This window comes from Colias croceus, chromosome 6, assembly GCF_905220415.1.
Source record: "Colias croceus chromosome 6, ilColCroc2.1".
NCBI lineage: Eukaryota > Metazoa > Arthropoda > Insecta > Lepidoptera > Pieridae > Colias > Colias croceus.
This window is the reverse complement of record NC_059542.1, coordinates 900,883-925,453: the sequence shown is the minus strand read 5'-3', so window position 1 is coordinate 925,453 and position 24,571 is coordinate 900,883. Positions and strand designations below refer to the sequence as shown.

Here is a 24,571-nt window from a genome sequence, read left to right as displayed (position 1 = left end):
TATACAAACGCTTTGCAGTAAAACAAACTTTTTTAAAAATTTTTGAGTAATTTCTAACATAACTAAGAAAAGATGGGTCTTTATTATATTGCTTCATACCATATAATTCATAAAGAATGTTCCTGCACCTATGTATACTAGCTGTCGCCCATTTACTATCAAGACTTCATGAGGCGTAAGCTCTACTGATGCATGCAATTGAAATTTGTTTTTTTTTATAGCAAAGAAAGCCCTCTATAAAGCATCTGATTAAAATAACACTTTATAGAAATAGCATAGTACAGAATAACAATAGCCTAATTGAATGTTATAATGACGTCACATAATACGATAATTATAACGTATCTTTAAGTCGCAAATCCACTGAGCACCCCTCTATCAGAAAAAGTATCAATGGGCGTGATTGCTTCTGTGTAGACTTAATGAAAATTGTGCTTTTCATGCTTACTGGATTACAGGATAATTTGAGGGTACTAGTTTGACGGTCTTTTGAGGTTCTTTTGCATTTTTAGAGGGTCCTTTAAATTAGCTATTTAGTATAGTCTATTCATAATTATTATCCTTCTGACGTATTTTGCGTATGTATTTTGAATTAATTATCATCTAGAAACGTATTCTTTAATGTATTTTGAGATTAGTTTTATTTCATTTTAATTCATTCTGTTTTAATATACATTGTAGAGTCTTAAATCCTTATCAATATCGATATCTCTTCGTTACTCTCTCGAAATATTACTAATTTCGACAATTATGATTCTAAATAAGCTACATGTTATACCAAAATTGTACCGTATATTTTCATATCCATACATAAAACTATTAACAAGAAATAGGCGCTACAAATCATGTGAACATTAAAATATATAACACCTAAAGTATGTTAAGATGGAGATCACTGAACATCTTTATAAACGACACATAAAACTTTAATTTACGCGCTCATTTGCAATTTGGAATAAAAGATGGCCGTCAGTTGACGTTTATGGGAGCGTAAACTGTTTATTATGTACAATACAGTTCACAGTGATGTGATATTGCAGGTTTTAAAATTGCACAATGAATTTTTGGATGGTAAATTTTTCAGCTGTGTAAAAAAAAGATTCTTGGAAATTCCAGTATTGACCTTGAAGGTTTGAAACGTTATTTTTTTCTACAGTAACCAATGAGTTAAAAATGTTTGCGTTCTATATTAAGAATGATGGTACTTGTTTCAAATATACTTATTGCCAATAACTTTAAGACAGGAGCATCTGCAGAAAAAAGCTTTGCAATAAAATATAGATTTATGATCACATATTGGTTGAAGTTGAATTTCTACGAAGCACAGACATGCTACGAAGATATCCATAATCATAAATTAGATTTCTATAATATTTATTATTTACCTACTAACATACTTACAAAATATTATGACTACGTTTTCGAATGTATCGTAAATCGTAAAAAATAAGTAAATATAAGATGAAAAACAAAACATCCGTATAATTTTCCATTAAAACATATCAATTTTCCGCAAGTCACATCTATTAATTCAAAGTTGACATTTCAATTATCGCCAGCCAGCATATTCGCACAGATAATCTAGAACGCAATGGAATTGACGTGCAATAAGTATCAATGAGCGCGAATTTCTAAACGTCAAATTCAAATATATCGAATTTCAATTTTGAAATGTGTTCCATTAGGCGATGTCACACGATGCATCGCCCTCATTTACGTTGTGTCTACATTATGGCCGCTATTAATTCGGATTACGGATATATGGTGGAATGATCTCGAATTTAATATAACAATAAATATTTTAACTATTCTAAGGACTGTGAAACGACATTTTAATTGCTTAATTATTTCATTCTACAGCAGATATATCTATCCTACTAATATCATATCATAATATTATTAAAAGCAAAAGTATGTGAGATGTTTGTTAATGTACCAGATTAACACCTAAGTATAGAAATACTTTATAAATCTTTCTGTTTTTGTTCGTTAGGTTTTAAATAAAAATTTCAGTAGCAGTCCATAATTATTAAAAAATTTCCATTGTGCCATAAAAATAATAAAGAAGAGTAAGTTTCAACCCCATAATAGACCCCATAAGCATTTTTTTATTCCAAAATTATTGGCACATTAAATTGTTCACTAACCATAAAATTATTGAACATCATATTATTATACAAAATTATTATAATTTATAGTTAATATGTCTGTCCTATACCTTCCTGAAAATTTACCTATTCTGAATGAAATATAAAATTTTAATGTCCATATACCCATATTTAGTAGGTATGTGTGCAATAAAGTCTTAGGCCTTCTTTAAATTTAAAACACACCTGTTTTGTTTCTATCCATATTGTTAAAACTTACGACTCGATAGTCAACATTTATGTCGATTAATTTCTACAAACATAATTAAGTATCTATCCCCTTTCAAAATAAAACTATCCAATTAAAGTATAAATTGGATGGCAATAATATATGACTATCGACAGGGATCATTAAATCTACAAGTAGATTTTTATAATTATTTTTTATAACAATTTCCTGGTTTTGCTTGACTTGTTAATTGTCAATTGTTTTCATCGTGACATAACTACGTTAATTAATTTTTGATACATGTGCTTCTTGTTCTGAATAAAGGGAACTTCCGTCGTAAAATCGACGCTCACAAAATATATGGTCGTCTTTTATTTCTCACCTTTCTTTTTATTCAAGTTTTTCAAAAAGATAAATTGTTGTTAAAGAATAGGCTGAAAATAAAAATAAATTTTCATTTTTCAAGTTGTAAATAAATAATTATGAATTACAATATTGTTTGAGTTGTTGACTAAGTTGATTCGAAAAAAATCAAGTAGGTATTTATATATTTTATATTTATATAATATGTACTAGCTTCCGCCCGCGACTCCGTCCACGCGGATGTCGGTCTTCGCGTGGATGGTTTATTTCTCCATTTAGAGTAACTCTGACAATGACATCTTATAAATATCTATTGGACCCAAATACGGCTAGGCCTATAATAATACGCAACGTGTGTTCGCAGTTCTACAGAACAAAGTCTATGGATAAAACCGAAATATTTTTTTCTACATAATATTTTTCCAGGATAAAAAGTCCTATTTGACGCCCAGGATAATAAGGTATAATTATACCAAGTTACATCGAAATCGACCGTAAGTTTTCACGTGATGTCTTCACATACAGACAGACAAAAATTTTTTTAATCACATACCTATTTGGGTTTGGTATCGATCCAGTAACTATTTATTTTATCCAGTTGCTATTTATTTTTTCAATATTTTCAATGTACAGAATTGACCCTTCTACAGATTTATTAACTACCTATGTATAGATTATTTTATATTTGTAGCTTATCATACATACTTCAAGTTTCATCCAAATCCGTCCAGCAGCTTTTTCATGAAATATGAACAAACATTCATGATCCATCTATCCATCCATCAATCCTCTCAAACTTTCGAATGAGTATACATATAATTTTAGTGTAAACTAATAATGCTAAACTAAGTCTATGTATATTATGTAAGTCGGTAGCAGCGCGGTCTTGTATACCTGTCTGTCTCACATTCCCAGTCATACAGAATACGGATGTTTGGAGCTTCGCAAAATGTGGGGCTAAAATGGCGCTCATTGGTGTTTAAATTTAATTAATTTTCTTGAGATTATCATCTACTACTTATCGGACTGCACTTATGATCATGGAACAAAATATTTTGTAGTTTTAGTAAGCTTCTAAGGACTAGATAATTATTGTAAGATATCAATAATTACTCACTAAATAAATGAGATTGATACTGAAACTAGAAAATGTAACGTAGAAACTTGAAAGGATATTTTCAAGTTTCACAGACTTAACAAATACAATTAGGGGTAGGTCATACGTCACCAAATTGTTGTGAAAAAAGCTCACGTAATACGATTTTTACAGATACACAAATATACAACTCCAGATAAACTTACTCTTTACTTACCTCACAATGCAATCCTATTAAGTTAACTCTGATTGCAATAACTTTGATTCTTTCTTATCCTTTAATTTAAAGCTATATTATATCTTACCCAAACACAAATAGCGCCATTTTACAGCTCCCCGCGCGCAGGTACGTCACAAGTGTACCGAGAGCATTCTGCGTGTCGCATGCCGAATGTCGGACACAGCTTTAGCTAACATTACAACTTGATTTACATAATGCTTATACGTACTAATAGATTTAGTGCTAGAATGTTAGAATGATTGTATCCTTGTTTGTTACCTTACGAGAAAATTGCACACAAAATACCTACAATCAAAACAAAAAATTTGCTTAGATACATTTGATAATGTGCAATCACGCTCCCTCATTGATTTATTGCTTATTCAAATAAGCAATAAATCGCGTTTAAAATGTTTCTACTTTCAAATATTACATAAAGTAGGTTCGTCCGGTGCGGTGAGGCGACTTGAGACGTGTTCCGCTCATGCCGCCAACGGGAGGGAAGAGCAGGCAAACCACCTTTCCTGTTCTTGGCTTGCGCCTGGCCTGGAGATGGGCTGCCGCCGAGGGGGTTGTGGAAGAATTCTAACAAATACCCGCGGCCCCCTCATTAAAGCGGCTCGACGGAACACAGTGGGGTTTTAGTCGGTAAGAATCCGACATAACCCACGGCTCCTTCCCCGGGGGCCGTGGGTATCTTTGGAAGATTTCCCCACTATAAAAAAAAGGTACTATCAAATATTGATTTGTACTTTTTACAGATGTGTACAAATGTTTGTGTATAGAGTATAAGGTGATTCTAATAATTAAAATAATTGAAATATTCGTAATGTGGGATCTAAAATACAGCCTTTATGCTATCTAAAAGCATACTCGCTTGAAATAACATGACTCTACACACGAAAACATATAGAGATACATACTTTCATTGGAAGTTCATTTATCTAAATCAAATTTAAAGTAATATTATAAAGCTGAAGACTTTGTTTGAACGCGCTAATCTCAGAAACTACTGGTCCGATTTGAAAAAATATTTCAGTGTTATCAAGGAAGGCTAAGCATTACGCTAAGACCAACAGGAGCGGAGCCACGCGGGTGAAACCGCGAAGCGCAGCAAGTATTATGTAAAAACTAAAAACCCACATTAAACCACGCTAAACCAACCCAGGACATAATTAAGGTGTTATTATCAGGTCTCTAATTACGCGGCGGTTGTCAAAGCGACTTCCAGTTGGCAGCCACCAATCAATCAATTAAGCAATTATGGACATTGGACATAGCTTTGCGTCCAATACCAAATAATTGGGTATGTATTGGATTTAGATTATATTATGTACTAAATTTTTGTGTGTTATGTTAATTAATAGGGATGAAAGATTTTTGGTTTAGAATGATTAACTCAAAAAATACCTACTCCGATTTGAAACTTGAAAGTTAGGTAGGTATATCTTTACCGAGTAAGTATTTTGATACTGTTTATTTCTAATACAAGAAATAAGTGATTTATATAACTTACATTAAAATAAAAACATGTTAATTTGGACATAATTCAACTTTTTAATTTTAAATTTACATAAAATCTATGACTACTCACAAGACAAAAATGTAGTTCACAATATGTAGGTAACTTTCTTTGCATTTAATTTGAAAACCCTTGCAAGATGATCAATGGTTAGGGTACCACATAATACTAAATATGTACCTAGTTACTACGTGTGTTATGTATTTTAGATATAGATATATGCCCTTTCTGATCCTATGTTTTACTATAGTATCAAAACGATTCTCCTCACTTTCTACCTTACATATCTTATCTTCTCTAATTACCTGACTAACAAAAATAATGAAACTCTATAGACAGACGGACAACATTTACACAGTCTGCATATTCATTAGGATAATTGTTCTGTCAGTTTGTGCATCCATTAACTTAATTTGAAGCTAGAATGACGAAACTTTGTGATTTTGCCTCCTAGTGACAATTAACATGAAATTACTGAAGTAACAAATGTATGTAAAGAGAAAACAAGAGTGTATTGCACCTATTTACCAAATATATATTATAACTATGTCAATTAAATTATTTTAATACGAAGTACGAAGTAAAGAAAACAAAAGCTCAAAAAGCTCCATACTAATATTATAAATGCGAAAGTAACACTGTCTGTGTGTCTGCTACTCAATCACGCCTAAACTACTGAACCAATTTTCATGAAATTTGGTATGGAGATATTTTGATACCCGAGAAAGGACATAGGCTACTTTTTAACCCGGGAAAATGACGCATTTCCGGAAATCCCACGGGAACGGGAACTATGCGGGTTTTACTTTGACTGCGCGGGCGAAGCCGCGGGCGGAAACCTAGTATCATATAAAAACATGGGCATAGTTGTCTAGGTTTTGGAATATTTAAATTGCCTTGTTTATTATTTATTTTGATATAAAATATGCATCCATCAGCATATTTTGCTCGATTGGGTGCACATTTTTACTGATAGCAAATGTAAAAAATGTTTTTATTGTATCTACAAATATTATGTAGGAAGACAAACAATCGAACTATAAAAATATGGGTTTTTTTACTCATATAATATCGTATTTGAGAAATCAATAAAGAACTGAATTATTTTAGGCTAAATAAGTGTGAAATTTATGGAAACAAGAAGAGAAGGTAAGAAACAATTTATTATACTAGTAATTACCTACATCTCTTACAATATCAGATTAGATGTTATCAGCTACACACACAAACACACATCCATTCGAGTATAATTTCCACTTGACTAGATAACTTTTTATGACTAGATAATTTTAATATCTATTTAAGCATTTCAAGCCGATATAGTTACTTAATTAAAATAAGTTGAGCATGGCACATAAATAAGTCTGTATGTTTGACTAATGGTACGCCGTGTTACAGAAATAACATTTTGATTTGTTACTTCCAGCTTAGATGTGTTTATACCATACGACACGATATGATAGTGAGCGCTTTGCGATATTCAAATTATAACATCGAAGATCGTAATGAATGGTTTAGTGAAGATTGTAAGCAGTGCAGCTGGCGGGCAGGTGCATTTTGAGAATGATGAGTTGTGTTTTTATACGGATCGGATCGGTCTTCGAGGATGTTTCTCAATACCCTGATTTTCTATGAAATGCTTAGTGTTATTTTTCAAAGAAAATTTACTTGTCGCAGACAGGTAAAGTTATGATTCATAAAAAATTTAGTCATTCTAACTCATATCGTTCCCATAAAAAATAAAATTCGTGATTATCAAAACAATTTAAAGGCAGCCGAATCGTCGGACACACGACACATCGTATCGTATAAATGTCTCCCCGATGACTTATACAGACTCAAAGGTTTGAGATTACATTTATTGGGTGGTCGGATTTAAAGACTGTAATGCATTTTATTTTCACTCACACTTGACGCTCGTTAGGTCAAGGATCGGATGTTCTGGTTACGATATCGTAACGATATTTTTGATAAGCTACTTGATTTATGGGGTTACGTCAAATACTTATTGGTGTTATATTTCGGGAATTCTTTCGAAATAGAACTTACACAAAAAATTACTTTATTTTTTTTGAGTCTTATTTTTATATGTATACCTACTTAGCTAACTAAAGGTTTTTTTTTTTAACATTGTCTTAATACGTGGGATCCATGTCAATTATTTCACTCAGAGAAATAAGTATGTAATTCTATACTTTTACTATAAGTTTTTTGCTCCACATTCAGAGCAGTAATTTAATACTCAAAGTGTAAGTTTGTTGCTCAATCATGCTCAAACTACTCAACCAATTTGGTTGAAATTTGATATGCTTCCATGTATGCTAAAACTAATTTTCTGTTTCCATGTATCAAATTGATTTTACATTTCTTGATTATCTTTGAAATTACGTAGTTTAAAATTTTATAAGTATACTTGATACAGGTTACCTATATGTACTTATAAAAATAATGTATAGGTAATCCTAGATAGAAAAATAACCAATTTATCGCAAGTTTTGATTATCGAAAAAAAAGCATTTCATTAGATAAAAGCCTGCATTATATACATTTTACATATTATATATTTGTTAACTCAACATGTTATGATTCTTATATGAGATTAAATAATGTTCATAACCAACCAAAATATTATATAACAAATACTTAGATTACTACATAGGTAAGGGATGAAGGTTTAAAATAAACGAAAGCTTTTCTTTGTACACATTTATTTCATATAAAATATATCACAGGTTTAAATACATTATGTACAAAATCACTACAAAGAACAATATTTGTATATAAGACAAAACATTTAATTGGCATCAGCTCATTTTTTCAGTCTTAAATAAATTAACTGCGTGAAGAACATTAATTTTATATTAAGCGAAAAGCGTCTTAATTTACAATTCAATTAATTATCCCAAATTAAAACTAGAACAATTTTAATAAAGTTAGTTTATAAGTAACAATAAATTAGTAAATAAAATTTAATGTTGTGATTTTTTGATGGGATGTTACAATCTTTATAAATGCCACGTTGATGTTAAAATGCAAATTATACAATAAGATAATTTTTATTACACTATTTAAATTCAACAGAACAATTATTTAATATTCTCTTTCATACTAACACATTAAGTTCACAGAAGTGAAAAAGGCTAATAAATAATATGCAGTTTGGCAGTACATTTGCAACCTATATTTTTAAGTGTATCCATTTACAACGAATTCGTCTTAAAAATCTAGACATTCGATTTATTTATACTTTTAACATATTTTTCAGTTTATTTTATTAACAGTTTTTTAGAAGCTTACATCAATATTCAAGACTGACCAAGAATTTTGTATAGTTAGGTAATAATAATTTGATTTTTTTAAATATTCTAATCTCTGTATATCAATGTGTTGTACTCTATCTACCCATTTACCTATTTCATTTTCGTACAACATATAAATGTATAATGTAAGCAAATAAAAAAAAACTAAATTGTTAAGTGACTTTCTATTAATATTGAACCACGCATTGTTGGTAAACTTACAAGAAGCAATTGGCTATTTATACAAAAAAGTATTTACCACTATTTTTCGTTCAATTTTTCCTAGAACTGAAATCTTAAACACAAATACCTACTTCCATACAATTTCAACAGAACCATGTTTATCGGGCATACTAAAAACACAATTCAACAACATTTGAACGTTCGAAAAAAAAGACAATGTAAAAAAACTTTTTTATTTTTATTTATTTAACAATAGTCAGACATATTCTATCGCGATAAGTATCAGCGCCGGGCGGCAAGCTGACAGCGACGTCGACCTTTGACGGCGAGCGTGATGACGTCACTAATTCTGCGAGCTGCGAGCATTCGCTCGAGTGTGACGTCATTGTTCGCGCTACGGGGTGAAATGTAAAATTATATAGGGAAACTAATAGGGCATAATTATAGAAAAATAATAATAGTGGTAGAAATAATAACGTTATTATATTTTATGTTTAGTCATTAGTCTGTTACAGTAAATTTCATAATGTAAAGTAGACATATTGTAGAAAACAATGATTTTTTTAATTAATCTATTTATTGATATAAGCATTAGGTATTACGATGTAGGCTACGCTAATAAATAAGAACTTATAAGTTAAAAGGTTGTTAAATATTACATACGAAACTCAAAAAACAATATCATCAAAGGAAAATTTCAAAAACGATTACTTAAGTAATTAAAAAATGAATAATATTAAGGACATCTTAAATAAAAAAAAGATCAAGACGCTTAGAAAACACAAGAAAACACAAGACAAAACCACAAAACAGTATCACTTACAATTCGTATAGCAGCTGGAAGCGGAATCCCCGGAGGGGCTGTAGGGCTTCATCTCGTAGTGGTTACTGGAGTGGGTTCGGTTACCGAATGGGGACGAATAGCTGGACAAGTGGAACCGGTTTTAGATAAATACTTAAAAATACAAGGGTAGTTAATGATAGACGTGATATATTTGAAAAAGACGTTAACATTTTAGGAACTTTCATTAAGTCATATACTTAAAACGAACAATGCTAATATACTTTTGTACCAACTTAAAAATATTTTTATTATTTTACGAGTTCAAAAAAACTTCAATTTTTTTCCTAAATAAGATTTTAAAATTTTATCCTAAAAAAAAGCTGATTAATGAACCTGCCTCATTTGACTACAATTTGCAATGAAAGAAAGAAGAGTGTAGTCGCTGGCCAAAACTAGACCTTTAATAATTAAAAATAATTGACAACAGTAAACAATAGACATAATTTAAAACATTTAATCACCACTTAATAAATCCCCTTTTTGCAATGTAATTCTAAGAACAAAATAAATCCCCTTTCCTGGGGGTAATCTTACCTGTTCCTAACTTGAGGCATATCATACTGATTGTCTGGAGCTTGCATCCAATACTCATTGCAAGTGCGGGTTAAGTCCGGCCCCGTACTGCCTTTATCTCGGGAATATGTTTTGGGCATACCTGTATCATATTTAAATGTAGATAAGTAAGTAAGTAATATTATACGTTAGTCATTATTGTTATCAATTATCTAAAGATACCAGTCATTTAAAATTGTAAAAGGACTTTTTCTATGTGTAATTCTAATCGTCATGTTTTGTTTATCACATACATGAATCAGAAACAACAATGGACCTATGACATAGCCCTGTAAGACACCCACATATATAAAGTGATATTCCAGGATAACCTAACACTCATTCAGAGATTTAGTTTTAATAATCGCACTTTACCAAAACTGTTACTTTTATAATACCGGTTTTATCACAAGTATGATAAGCAAATTCTCTTTTTCGTTTAATGTTACCGCGAGACTTATTCGAAAACAAGTGACAAATCTTCAAGAAAAACATTAACTCTTAAAAGTAATTAACCACGAAACACATCCATATATTAAAATCTTACCGGTTCTTGCGGCTGTGTATCCCGGCCTGTTCCTATATTTACACCATACGTATAAAATGACGGCACCCGCTGCTAACATGGCCACCGTGATCCCGATGCCCACATAGAGAGTAAGGTTGTTCTTGTATAGATCTGAAAATATACCTATATCAATGTGTATTCTGATCAATAGACTTCAATTCGTAACATTGAAAAGTTTCTGAATTTAAGAAAAAAAATGTTTGTTTTTAATTCGTTAGTCTGTTAAACTAACTATAAATTAAATTAAGTCCTTATTTCAAAAGACTGAAAGAAGTGTATTTTTTAAGAAAATACTTTCAAGGTCGCGTCATGGAGTAAAGCGACGATTTTGGTATTCTTTGAATCTTGCCAAAATAAGTTTCACTCCTGACACGTGTGGTCATCACACACGCTTTTTTATAAAATAGCTGAATGTGGGAAAGAACTAGAAAAAAGTAGAAAATACAAAAACCGTTACTATTCTAATTAAAAGCTCTAACGTGCTTTTTAGTTTTTCACACCGACTCTTAATTGGCTATTATCTTAGAAATGCGCGGGAAGGTATAATGGTTTTCGTTTCCCACAGAATGAATAATTAATTATTGCATTTCATATGCAGTTTAATAAACTCGCATAATTATTGAATACTTAGAAGTTTTCTTGTTCAACTAAAAAATTTGAGAATTGTATACTGTTTATTTTAAATCGCTACAATGTAAATACCGATCATGGGCAAATAATTATGAAAATAAATTTAGAATTTATCTATATCTGCAATGAAAGTCTCTCTTCGAAAAAAATCTCGAGCCGTCATATACGAATTAAATTATGCAACAATTTGGAGTAAAGTATGATGCATTTTCAAATTATTATTTTGATGTAAATTCTTAATTTTAAGTCAATATTATGACAGTTTATGTTAAAAAATGATTAATATTGTACAAAGTTTGAACAGTGGTGGATAAAAATCGAGTCTTAAGAAGTCGGTTACATACAAACATACGTGAAGTGACGCTAATCTCGGGAACTACTGGTCCGATTTGAAAAATTCTTTCGGTGTTAGATAGCCCATTTATCGAGAAAAGCTATAGGCTATATAAAATCTCCCTAAGACCAACGGGAGTGGAGCACTGCGGGCAAAACCGCGGAGCACAGCTAGTAAATAATAAGAATACTCACGTATACCACTAGAACATAACCCATCCACACACGCGGCGTGTTGCAATGTGGACCCTGTACAGGACCCGATACATTGTCTCCGTCGTACTCGCACACAATCCTCCCCACATGAGGACCAGGCACTCCAGGGTGACCAGGATCCTACAGATAGACCTTAAGATTCAAATCTAGGACAATATAGGTTTGATAATTTTTCGATTTTCTTGTAGCTTCTGATAAAGTCTATCTATCCGTAGAGTGACAGAAAAAGTTAGAAAGTTTACATCTAAAAGTTTTAAATAGGCTTTCGGGGTTATTATAAGCAAGCCTTATATGAATTAATAATCTTACAGACTACTGTCTAGCGGATAAGTATAGGAGTACATATTTGTATCATCCTAAAGAATTTAATATTTGGCTGCATATTTTAGATTTGCACACCACATTACCTACTTATAATTCAATTTGTTTTGGAAACGAAATATATTCTACCGTTTATAATATTCTAATTATTACCTGATTAAAATATAAATCGAATGAACATTCAGAATTTAATTTTTTTCTTAGCGGAGCATGCAAACACCCTTTGTATAGTACTTTGTCATCGTTCCTGAAAAAAAAACCAGCAAATGTTCCTTACCATTCTGACACCTAACACAGTCATCATCGTTCTGTGAAGCTGGTCCTCTACATGGAGCTCCACCATTAGCCGGTGCTGGCTCCGAACAGACCCTGGTCCGTCGTCTGCCGCTGCTCTGGGCCCCACACCGACATGGTACCCAGGGAGACCATTCTGACCAGCCTCCGTTTACTGTGTATAAAGTTGCTTGTGAGAACAGGTGCTGTAGCAGTATTTAAAGTATGTTCACCTTTTGATCATGTGTCTAAGAAAATGTATTTAGCATATTTGTGAGTACTTCAGCTTTAAATGGGATTAGGCTGCTGTGAATTTATATATTTAAGTGTCTTGGATATTATTTTAAGATTGATCAATCAAAGGCAAATGCATCTTTTAGCGATACAGACATAGTACGAGTAAATAATAATAATAATTTGAAATCAAAATAATGATATACATATTATATTCAGCAAGACCAAAAATCCCATTTTGGCAATGTTAAAAATTTATAACTTCAATAATAGCCAATTATAATTACATCCGGATCCCTACATCGCCAATGCATCTTATATCTTTATTTCAATCACAATACCAATGAACGAAAGAACGCAAAAACAGCACAGTATTAAAAACAACAGCTTACATTGTCATATACAATAGCTGGAGTTATGAAAACTTACCGTAGACAGACAAAACAGCCGTGTCTGACTCCCTTCGGCCGGCGATGTTTTCCGCTATACATGTGTAGTTCGCCATATCCTGTAGATATAGACTGCTTTAATGGAACATTGAGAGAATTGTCTTTATGAAAAGATGAAAAACATGTAGAATATCTTTAGTTTAGTAATAAAAGGTTTGGTGTTAATAAAGCACATACAATTATCAACTAACAGAATGCCGATATTGTGATGAAATTTTTGGGAATTCATATATTTTTTATACCCAGAGTTAAGTCGAAGACTCTGGATTTTTAATATGGTAATTGTCATTAACCGGGGCAGTTACAATAAAAGCTCTTTTCAATAATATAATAATAATATAACACTTCACACATCTTTATATTAATTCCAGGGCAAAAACCATATAAACCGTTTTACGAAAATTACGAGTATCGAATTTCTAAGAACATAGAACTCTTTGTTACTTAAGCGTGTGAAATGTGTATGTAGAAAAGCGTTCACACATAAACGTGAAATACGCGAACTAATTAATCTCTTACCTGTAATTTAACCTTCGGCAGTACCAACATTTCATCAGTTGCATCCACCGGGACGTTATTCCTCATCCACTTTATAGTGGCTGGAGGAGCGGCTGGTGGTGGAATGCAGCGGAAGGTGGCTTGTCTGCCAGCTTCCAGGGTCAGTGATTGGGGGTACTGCACGAATTGCTTCTTAATGTCTGTGGGTTAGAGTTCAATTTTAATGGGATGAGTAATAGATAGGGAGGCGAAGAGGGGAATTTTCTGTAATACTCGAGCGTGGCAGTTTAAGATATGAGAGATACCTTAGACCTAATAGAACAACCATGTTAACTATTTAGCTCTATATGTAGTGACGCGCGCCTAGGATAGACGATCAGATTAGTAAAAAAAAACGATAGTCTGAAATACTCGAGCGCGTCAGATTAAGATATTGGGGGTTGATTTTAGTGTTTTAAGGCTAATTTTAACTAATCTGACCATAAGTCCTTGACGCCGCCGAGTTATAGGGTCGCGAACTTGTAAAAAAAAAACGTTAATCCGGCATTCTCGAGCGCGATTTTTATTATTTCTATTTTGAAGAATATAATCTAAAAATTACTAAAAATACAAAATCTGCCAGTTTCCGCATGACCGGAAGTCTGGAGGAGCCATTTCGTCTTCCGAAAAACGTGTTGTAGCATATAAGTCGCGAACTTTACTTTTTCCAAAAAAATAGTTTAAATAAACAAAAAAGATAATTTTATTTTACAAAAAAGGTCTCTTTTAATTTTTGTCCAAAGTTAAAACTTTTTTTACTTGAAGCATCAAGAAACTCAAACTCCCGGTTTTTTGAGTATATCTCGAAAACTGAGTGTGTTAAGAAAAATTGATATGAAATAACGATGATTAAAAAAAAGAAACCCACAAACCTTTTTCGGTCAGATTAAGAGAACCCACCAACATTTTTGTCAGATTAAGAAAATATGCTTTCAGGATACCGTGATAAACCTCCACTATGAAAATCTGACGCGCTCGAGTATTTCAAAAGGACTTTTTTTTTCTGCATTTTCAAAAATTCATCGTAACTTATCGTCATGCCGTAATCGTCAGTTTTTTTAAGGGGAGCTTTTTTGGGGCCTACTTAACACCCCTTCCGAAAATCTGACGCGCTCGAGTAAATTTTTTTTTTGTGCATTTTTGACTAATTTATATGCCTAGCCCCACCACGCAAACCGGCAGATTAGTATACCGTTGTTATCAGAGGCACTTGGGGCATACGTAGTATGAATATCTGACGCGCTCGAGAATGCCCAATTAACTGTTTTTTTTTTACATTTTTGAAAATCCGTACACGCCAAACCCACCGCTAAAATGGTTTTTAGCATAGAAGCTTTTCTTTTCGAAATTATTTTATCTTTCGATTTTGATAAGTCTCGACGACGCCGTTGAATTACGCCATTTAGCTACCTCGCCTCCCTATCTATAACTATACGAGGTAAAGAAAGCATGCAGTCACCGTCATTCTTATGATGATTATTTTCTAATAGTAGTCTTCAGCTTATAGGAGCTTTTCGCGCGCTACCATAGAATGAATACTAAAGGTGTACTAGTGCTACGGCTCTTAACATTCTGGGGTCATTTTTATGTGTAACACCAATAGCGATAGATAGTAATTAGTAATCTATCTAAAACGGTTTTGTTAAATCTGCTCCAACGCTTGCAAATGTAGCATCAACAGGCGGAAAAAACAGAGGATTTCCAATTATATACCTTTCCATTCCCATTTCAATTAAATTTATTGTTATCAATTGACTGAAAACCTTTTCCAACAATTTCTAATATCTACTTAAGATATAATAGCATCACTATTTTTTAGTCGTCATCCAAAATAGCGGAACCCCGTCTGGTGACTCGGAACATCCATCAACCAGCAAAGTGCTCGATTTAACGAGCGGAAATCATGTTTCCTTCATTTAATGGTTCCGTCTCACCCTACTAGGGGTTGTTTTAAGTAACGGCTAAAATTTTAAGACAGTGTTTTAGCCGTCTTGTTCCGATACTTTGCTTGTGTGTGTTTGAGGTTATAATCCTTTTTAACCGACTTCAAAAAAAAGGAGGAGGTTATCAATTCGGCCGGTATATTTTTTTTTTTTTTTATGTATGTACACCGATTACTCCGAGGTTTCTGAACCGATTTACGTGATTCTTTTTTTGTTCGATGCGGGATGGTGTCGAATTGGTCACATAAAAATTTTATTCGGATAGGCCCAGTAGTTTTTATTTTATGAGCATTTTTGTCTGTAGGTATTTGTAAATTTTGCAAGTGCAAGTTTGAAGTCGGTTGTTTTTAACGCAGTTATCATTACGCAGCGTTTTATGTTAGATATGTTCGTTTTATTTTAGAATCGCAAGTATGCTACAGTATCTAGTATTTATTTGATAAATCGATTAAAACCGTCCCTGAATTATAGTAACTATTATATCGCCGTCTAGTCAGGATATAATAAACTTATTAGTTCGTTTTAGCCGTGGGACGTCCGTCATAAATTTAAGATCACCAAAAATTATTTCAGTGCAACTTGGTCAGAACAGCTGGTCAGCGACGAGAAAAAAAACAGAGAGAGAGAGAGCTTTATCCCATTAAAAAATAGAATGTTCAATCAAACCACCATAAAAGGCATTAACACATCGCAAGATTCATAAATGCATATTTTAATAAAATTATCGAGTCACAGTTAACTTGCAATACAGGTTTAACCGCCAAACCAACCCCCTGTTATAAAGTACCGTAAGATGTTTAATATTGATTGCTTACAATATTCATTTGTATGCATTATAATGCATAAGCTTCTTGTAATTGGAAAGCTTGATATATGTATTAGTTGAAGGTTGTAAAACGTTTACTTTGATGATGTTAGGAAACTATAATTTGGTAAATTAAACCACTTTTACAAAAAAGAGGTAAATTTTTTATGTAATATTGTACAAAAATTAGTATTATTTACACAGCTATCTATACGAAAAATGACTGTGAAGTTTGTAGAGTAACCATCGAGTTTGTTGCTGATTCTTCTTGAGAGAAGCGGCATTCTGACAAATGTTCTGACAAATGTTGCGTTTCAACAATTAACCCTATTGACATACTTAATATCCATAGAAATTGTTTAAACATGGTTTAAACCGTAAAGATCATAGATTACTTATACAGTAGCAACACTAGACAAATCTATCGATAGATCATAATATCATTCCAGAAAAAGTAGGCTAAATAATGCTTCCTAAGAATTCTTGCGAATCCCAAACACATACAAACAAGCTTCATACAAGTTTTCGTTAATAATGAAAGAGATATGTATCGAATTTCACGCCTATACGATCGTGATAGTGATCTTTGCATTATATAGGACGTGATCCGCAGCTGCAGAATCAAGTTACACTAATAAGTATAATATTGTTGAATTAACGGATTTTAAACGAGTTTTAAAGGGTTTGATTTGCGGACAACGTGGTGTTTATTTGTAAATATGTTACTTTGCAGTTGTTTTTGTAAGCATACAGCATAATATAATAACTATAAATGTGTATTTACTTGTTAAGTCTGAATCGGGATTAGCGGCCATTGTCGAAATTCAGAAGGACTACGATCTGTTTCCAATATTGGACAGAATACGTATGATGATAAGGATATTAACGTGGAATTTGAAGGTTTATACATATATATACAGCGGTAAAAGGTTAGACCGATAATGATGATTAAGAATTATAATGTAAGTTCTACAAAATTATAAATAAAAAGATAAAAACTGAGACTTGAGCACAGTAGACCTTCTCAACACCTATTTCGATTATATTGTCTTTCATTATCCTATAAATTAAAAGCGCTTTAAATCCGTTTTAAGTAACAAGATACATAATCCGCCATAATAAAAGATTTCGTATAGATATCGATCTCATTATGAGATGAGGATCGCAGCTGCTCGAAGAATCAAGTTTCTTTTCTTTTCTTACAAAGACCCCTCTTTTTATCATAAAGGGGATGTAGGACTGATTTTTACTTCGAGTTGCTATGTGTTTATTAAGAAATTATGGCCCATGTCCTCTTTTGGGGTATGGGACGAAGGTATTTTCATAAATTTAAATTCTACAGCCTATCAGTTTCTGTTTATTTGTCAATGTACAGACAAAAAAGTATATGTGTAAGTGCAAAAAATTATAATATTAAAGTAGATAATCAGAAAATATTATATATAAAAAAATAGTAATTACATAAACCGTAAAACAAAACAAAATTCGTCTATTGCAAGGTTTAAGGTAAAAAATAGGCACATACAAAATTCTGCCAATATTTTACAAAGACATCCTTTTATTCCAAAACAAACAAAAATACAAAGAACCAAAAGGGAACTTAATTACTAATCACGTAGGCCGGACTGAGCTGTCTTGACTGGCAGTGATTTAAATCGTATTCAGGCATATTGTATTTTGCATTTTATACAAGGTTTCCCAAAAGGGGTTTAATTCTTTTATTCTATATTTATCCTTACGAACATTATAAATGGAAAAGTGTGTATGTTTTTCTTTCACAATTAACCCGAGTGATTTTAAGTAGGATCGTGTGTGTGATTTTATGTATTTGTGCCTGGATAGTTAAGAGGTACATTAAAGTGATAGCTAGACTAATTTCAACTACGATGAACATTACATTCCCATAGGAATTTCCTTTGACCAGGGTTTCATTTATAAGATAGATATATAATATCGTTAGAATTGTTTAAATCGTTGAAATAATATATATGTATTCATAATGTCGTACTACTAAACACAGTTGAACTTTTTTTGTTTAAAACCAGTCATAAAACCTCTATAACACTCAATACAGTAGCAACAATAATAACAAAGAATGTCATTAACACATTAGTCTCAGTTGGTTAAAAATAACATTCTATCAATAGCAACTCAGTAGGTAGCGCCCAAGAAAAACTTGCCCTTTTAATATTCATTGTTACTTGGCATAGACAATAGCATAATTGTCTTTTTTGCTCCCTTTCTGTACGTTAGTGTGCTCATGTATTGAATATGTACATAAAATACGTGGGATGATGGCGGGATTGTTTTAAATTGATTTCGATTTATAGTGTGATGTGATTGGGGATTAAGTGTATGTACCTACCTATACTTTGTTAAGGTTATATATATTATATATGTAACACGTTCAATAGATATATTGCGGTATTCGTAAGCCAACTTTTGAAATCCCTTTGGATAATAGCTATGAAAGTTACTGGGTAACTATTACACGTTAGGTTCAGGTTAGTATTTGATCGCAATTACAAGGTCAAGACTTAGAATTATATTAGGTATACGTACTTACGTAGGTTCATTAGTTAGATAATTTCGGTATGTAGGTAATAAAAGTAACATGAGTTTTTATGAATAATTTAGCGCATTAATCTATAGGTACTTAATATTATAAAGCTGAAGAGTTTATTTGTTTGTTTGAACGCGCTAATCTCGGGAACTACTGGTCCGATTTGAAAAATTCTTTCGGTGTTAGATAGCCCATTTATCGAGGAAGGTTATAGGCTATATTTGTTTTATCATCACGCTACGACCAACAGGGGTGGAGCCACAGGGGTGAAACCGTGCGGAGCAGCTACTATAATATATTCAAGATAAATACTCACAGGCATACTCAATAAACGCAGCCTGGCTCCGTATCCTGCCTTTGCTATTCCACGCGTAACACTCGCACCCGAATTTCCCGCCGAAATAATCGTCAATCTCATTCCTCGTCACATTTAACTCAGCCTCGACTACCCTGACTCCATTATGCGGGTCCACGTGTTCCAATTGCACTGTTTTCTCGACCCTAACGTCGTTACATTTGAAGTAGACTTGGAGCGCGTTGGCAGCCCTGCACAGGAGGGTCGCTGGTTTTGTACGCAACACGTAGGAGTTTTTTGGTTCTAGAAGGAATATGGGTCGGCCGTCTGTCGTTTCGTCGTTCTCAGGTATGGGGATGTAATCATCCTCTCCGACATCGTGCTTGAAATCTGAGAGGTAGGGGTCAAAGTTAAGTAGACCGTCTGGGTGGATGTACTCCGGCCGCGTTTCTTTTTCCGTCGTTTCTTCGGAACCTGGAACAATTAAATATACAAAATTTTTAACAACTACCTAGGTAGGTACCTACCCTAGTTATCGTCTTTTAAACCTGCATGGTTATAGGTATTAATTATTTAAGCGACTATTCAGAAATTGCATTATTATATTATTGCTACCTACTAGCCTACTAGGTACGAAATATACCTACCTACACACAAATTGATTGATTTTGATCTTACCACCCAAAAATATTGGCAATGGGGGTCGTAGGGGATTTAGTCGTTAAAAATTATGAGAAAAGTGTTCATTTGTTAACCGTTTCGATTCATTTATTTATTTTCAGAAAATTAATAAAAATAAAAATACCTAGGTAGGTAGGTAGGTACTAGGTACTAGGTACTAGGTAGGTACTAGGTTTAACTAGGTACATCGTTCGCCAACCATTCTATCAATCACGAATATCCCTGGTACCTAGGTATTATGTTTGTTTTGGTGTAAATTTTTGTGGTAGGTTAGGTACCTACCTACAGTTCCATATGATAATAGGTTCTTAGGTAGGATGATACTTTATTTTTTAAGCATAGGTACCTACCACTTGTGTAAATGGAAATACCTGTGTAGCTAAATAAAGTAAAAATATTAGGTATCTACCTACCTGCCTCCTTACCTAATAAAGAAAAATTATAATGAAAATGAACCTAAGCAACTAGCAAGCAATTTTAAGATTGATAAGCATAGGTAAATAGAGCTTTGTTTTCCATGAACATATAAATGTATAGAACTCTACATATTATAGGTAATAGACTAATCAACAACAGCGTTGCAAATCTTTTTCTTATAAAAATTCAAAAATGCTCCAAAATTGTTAAATGTTTAATTAAAGCAAGGATTGAATAAAAGCTCTCGAACGGAACAGAGAAGCTTATAATAATAATATTATAATTAATTATTATTTCAAGTCTCCGAGTTTCTAGAGGTAATTGAAACAGCAAAAGATAAATCAAAACAAGAGTCTTACCTCCATTTGTAACTTTTCCAATAGAAACACTCATTACAAGTATAATTCTAAACACATATCTTTCAACACACATCACTATAGACATACATACACAAACAAAAACAACACAAACACTATGACATCCTATCACCTAAATCCGATAACGTATTTCGGCGTGAAATACTAAAACGACAACACGTCCATCCCCCTTGAGAGCCCGAGGCGTACTAAATTTTTATTTATCATTTCATTCATTCCTGATTCCTCATTGATCCCATTGTTGTGTGTGTGTAGCATCATGGTGCATACGTGTGCGTAATCATGGCATCCTAATTTTATACTGGAAGGAATTTGAAGTAATTATTACACTAAAAACTTTATAAGCTTTATCGGATTACGATCAGTTTATATCACTAATGGTATATCAATTTATTCTCTTGAGTTTCTTGTTTTTGTACAGTTTAATACTTAATGGCTTATAAATTATAAGTAGGCTATTGATTATCTCAAAAACAATGTATCAAGTACTTACCTACTTTGTTAATATTATTTTTTATAATTCATTATGCACGAATAAAAATGTTTCGTTTTCACTTTTCATATCCGTCGAGAGTTCTAAAACATAGTCAAACTTAGCACTTTAAATATTGTATTGTAATTTGTAAAATAATATCAGGTCACAGATTAAATAATACCTACATACTGATATACTTTACCTTAAATACCTCTTTAGATATTAAATAGGCTATAAATTTTTGCATCCATAAAATAACCTACACATAAAATAATATTTACAACATGATGGTTACAAATTGGAAAATTATTATCGTTAAATAATTCTGTAGAAACTTTTGTAATAAAACATAATTACCTATTATTTAGATTCCTACCGTGTTCAGCTACATTTTTGTTTGTACATAATTTATGCAATTTTTCTGTATGTGTAATACTACTAATGCCATCTATGATTCACATCTTTGTATATTTTTAAAACAGAAAATTACAAGTTATTGTAGTTAACTTGAGTATGTCATTTTTAGTTTTACACATAGATGGCGGGCTATTCAATACGAAGAATTTGAAAAGTTATATTCTTGTTATCACAGATGGCGCTTATTTCAAATCATGCAAGGCCTTATTTTATTTACAAGTTTTTCCGCTAGATGGCAGATCAATCATATTTTATTTTAATTTAAATATTTCACAGCTTTACACATAGATGGCAGGCTATTCAATCTGTATAATTTGATACGTTTTACTTTTGTTGTCATAGATGGCGCTTATTTCAAATCATGCAACCGGGCATTTTCACAAAAATGTATACCCCCTGATTTTCACCTGTCCCTCGAATTCATTAAATTCTATATAATGAAGTAGTTGCCAGAATTATTTATATATGCTATCAAAGTGAAGAAACGTATACAATATTTTGTTTTTTTAACAAAAACTATGACATAATCTAAAATAAAGTTAAGTTAATTATAAATAACCATTGAAAAATGTGTAATTTTACGCTGTCCCCTGCTTACTCTTACGCGTTTATTAAATCATTTCTTAACTTTTTTGTTAGAAAGGTACCATCTTTTAAGGTTTTATTTGGTCCAGGATAATCAGTTACTGTGATAATAGTTAAAATATAATAACCTTATATAACAAAAATAAAATATAAAAAAATAAAAAAGAAAATCAAAAAAATTGTCCTTCCCGGAACGTTCAGTTTTGTCACCGATTTTCTAAAAAAGAAATTACTGTGGTTCAAATAGTTTTGCATTACTGTCAACACCATAGCTACTGCTATGCAACTTATCAGGTTAGAAGCCTTCAGGGTCCAAAAACTGCTTAGAAGGAGTGCACGCGTGTTTGCAAGCCGCAGGGACCAAATTCTTCATTCAGGTATGTGACCATATTTTGGCTTATTTCTATCTATTTATCTTGTAGTATTTAGTTAATTTTGTTTTAAATGTTTTTATATGTAAGTTGATCAAAAGTTTTGATGAATATAAGTGTTGTGGTTATATTTTAAACCGTTTTTATTACGAGAGGATTATCAAATGTGACTTCCGCTGTGTGACTATTTGAGCGGTCACATATACGCTGAACGAAAAGTCACAACATGCCTGAACACATAAAGCAATGTTTACATGGCGATTTTCTTGAGCTATAAAAATATTTTTCTAAGACATTTTTGACTGAGTTCCAAAAGTAGATTTCAAAAATAAAAATAATTTCCCCATACAGATCGCAACAGCTGATTGATCATTTTGCATGAGGAAGTAAATTTTTTTTTAGAGGAAAAAAAGAAGCAGTATGCATAAAAAGAAACAAAATAATCCAGCAGAACTAAGAATCTAGACAATGTGCCTTGTTTAACTACGAAAGGTAATAATGAAACAAAAATCTTAATTTTTTTTACGATATTTTTCATTGGTTTTTTTTTTATTTACAGATTAACCTTCGTGTTTGCAGCGTCCACTGAAACAAGATTTTTTATCCAATATGGTGATTGAGATTATTTATTTAAGGTTAATAATAAACGAATCACGAAGACTGATTATCGACTGATTAATTTGATTAGTGCCAATATAAAACATAAAAAAGACTTCTTATTCTTGAATCTTGATAGTAATTAACCCTTTAGATAAATAATAATAATGTGATGGCTTAGTCCGAACTGATTGTGATAATTTAGGTTGAAGTTAAGTTAAGTTTATAATTAGGTATATTTATTATGTGCCTGCGTACTTTTTTTTCGCCATGTAAACGCACCCTTTCCCTTTTTAGGTATTCGGTTGTGTGACTGTCCCTATAATACGGAGCTGAATTTTTTAAATATTTCAGTAGATTTTACATTTAATGCCCTTCAAATCAGTCCCTTTAATGGAGAATAATACATAAGTGTTATATTTGTTGCCTTTTCTCTAAAAAAGTATCTAACATTTTAAATGTAAAGATAATAATGACAGTTAAAGTACCAGAGTCACAATACTGAATGTACTATTATTTTTTTTAATTAGCTTAGATCCAAAAGTTGGGAATAGTGAGTGTTTAAAATATACAAAATAACGATTTTAAGTTAATAAATAACCAATATCTAAAAATTCTTATATTTTGCACTGTTTTTCCAGCTACTGAATATAGTCACAAAACTGATATAAAATTGCGAGTCTTTCCATTGTGTCCTATTATTTTTACAGATTTCTCATTTTAAACCCATTGTATTATATTTTTTCTTGAAGTATATTGAATTTCCGTTTTAAAGAGACCAAAAAAAGTTTAAAATATAATACTTTATTAAAAAATGTATTTTTCAAGCAGGGGGTACATTTTTGTGAAAATGCCCAACCCTTATTTTATTTATAATAATTTCCGCTAGATGGCAGATTAAAACTTATCATTTTAATTTTAATATTTCACAGATGTCGCTATATAGGTACTAAGAAATTATTATAGTTTTTAATATGTATTGTTTTTGCAATGCAAGATTCACAGATGACGCATTAAAATTCGGGAATGTTATTACTTATTACTAAAAAATTCAAAATAATTACGAATTAGCTATTTTAGACTCTAATA

At 32.0% G+C, this 24,571-nt stretch overlaps 1 protein-coding gene across 1 annotated transcript; it reads right to left on the bottom strand.

Annotated features, from left to right (window-relative positions):
- Nucleotides 1-8,208: 8,208 nt before the first annotated feature.
- LOC123692476 (netrin receptor unc-5-like) lies at nucleotides 8,209-21,212 on the bottom strand. The gene is made up of 10 exons (XM_045637231.1): nucleotides 21,020-21,212; nucleotides 19,584-20,036; nucleotides 13,939-14,117; nucleotides 13,400-13,478; nucleotides 12,741-12,911; nucleotides 12,122-12,262; nucleotides 10,943-11,074; nucleotides 10,378-10,498; nucleotides 9,823-9,923; nucleotides 8,209-9,393 (listed from the first exon to the last, which is right to left on the bottom strand). The coding sequence occupies exons 1-10, from the start codon at nucleotides 21,102-21,104 to the stop codon at nucleotides 9,242-9,244; spliced, it is 1,614 nt and encodes a 537-aa protein (XP_045493187.1). The 5' UTR covers nucleotides 21,105-21,212; the 3' UTR covers nucleotides 8,209-9,241.
- Nucleotides 21,213-24,571: the final 3,359 nt, after the last annotated feature.

Coding starts and splice junctions, on each gene's coding strand:
- LOC123692476 (XM_045637231.1), bottom strand. CDS start 21,104: ATGTCTATAGTGATGTGTGTTGAAAGATATGTGTTTAGAATTATACTT. Junction 10,499..10,942: donor ATACACAGCCGCAAGAACCG/GTAAGATTTTAA, acceptor AATATGATACAG/GTATGCCCAAAACATATTCC. Junction 9,394..9,822: donor TTCCAGCTGCTATACGAATT/GTAAGTGATACT, acceptor TTCACCCCGTAG/CGCGAACAATGACGTCACAC.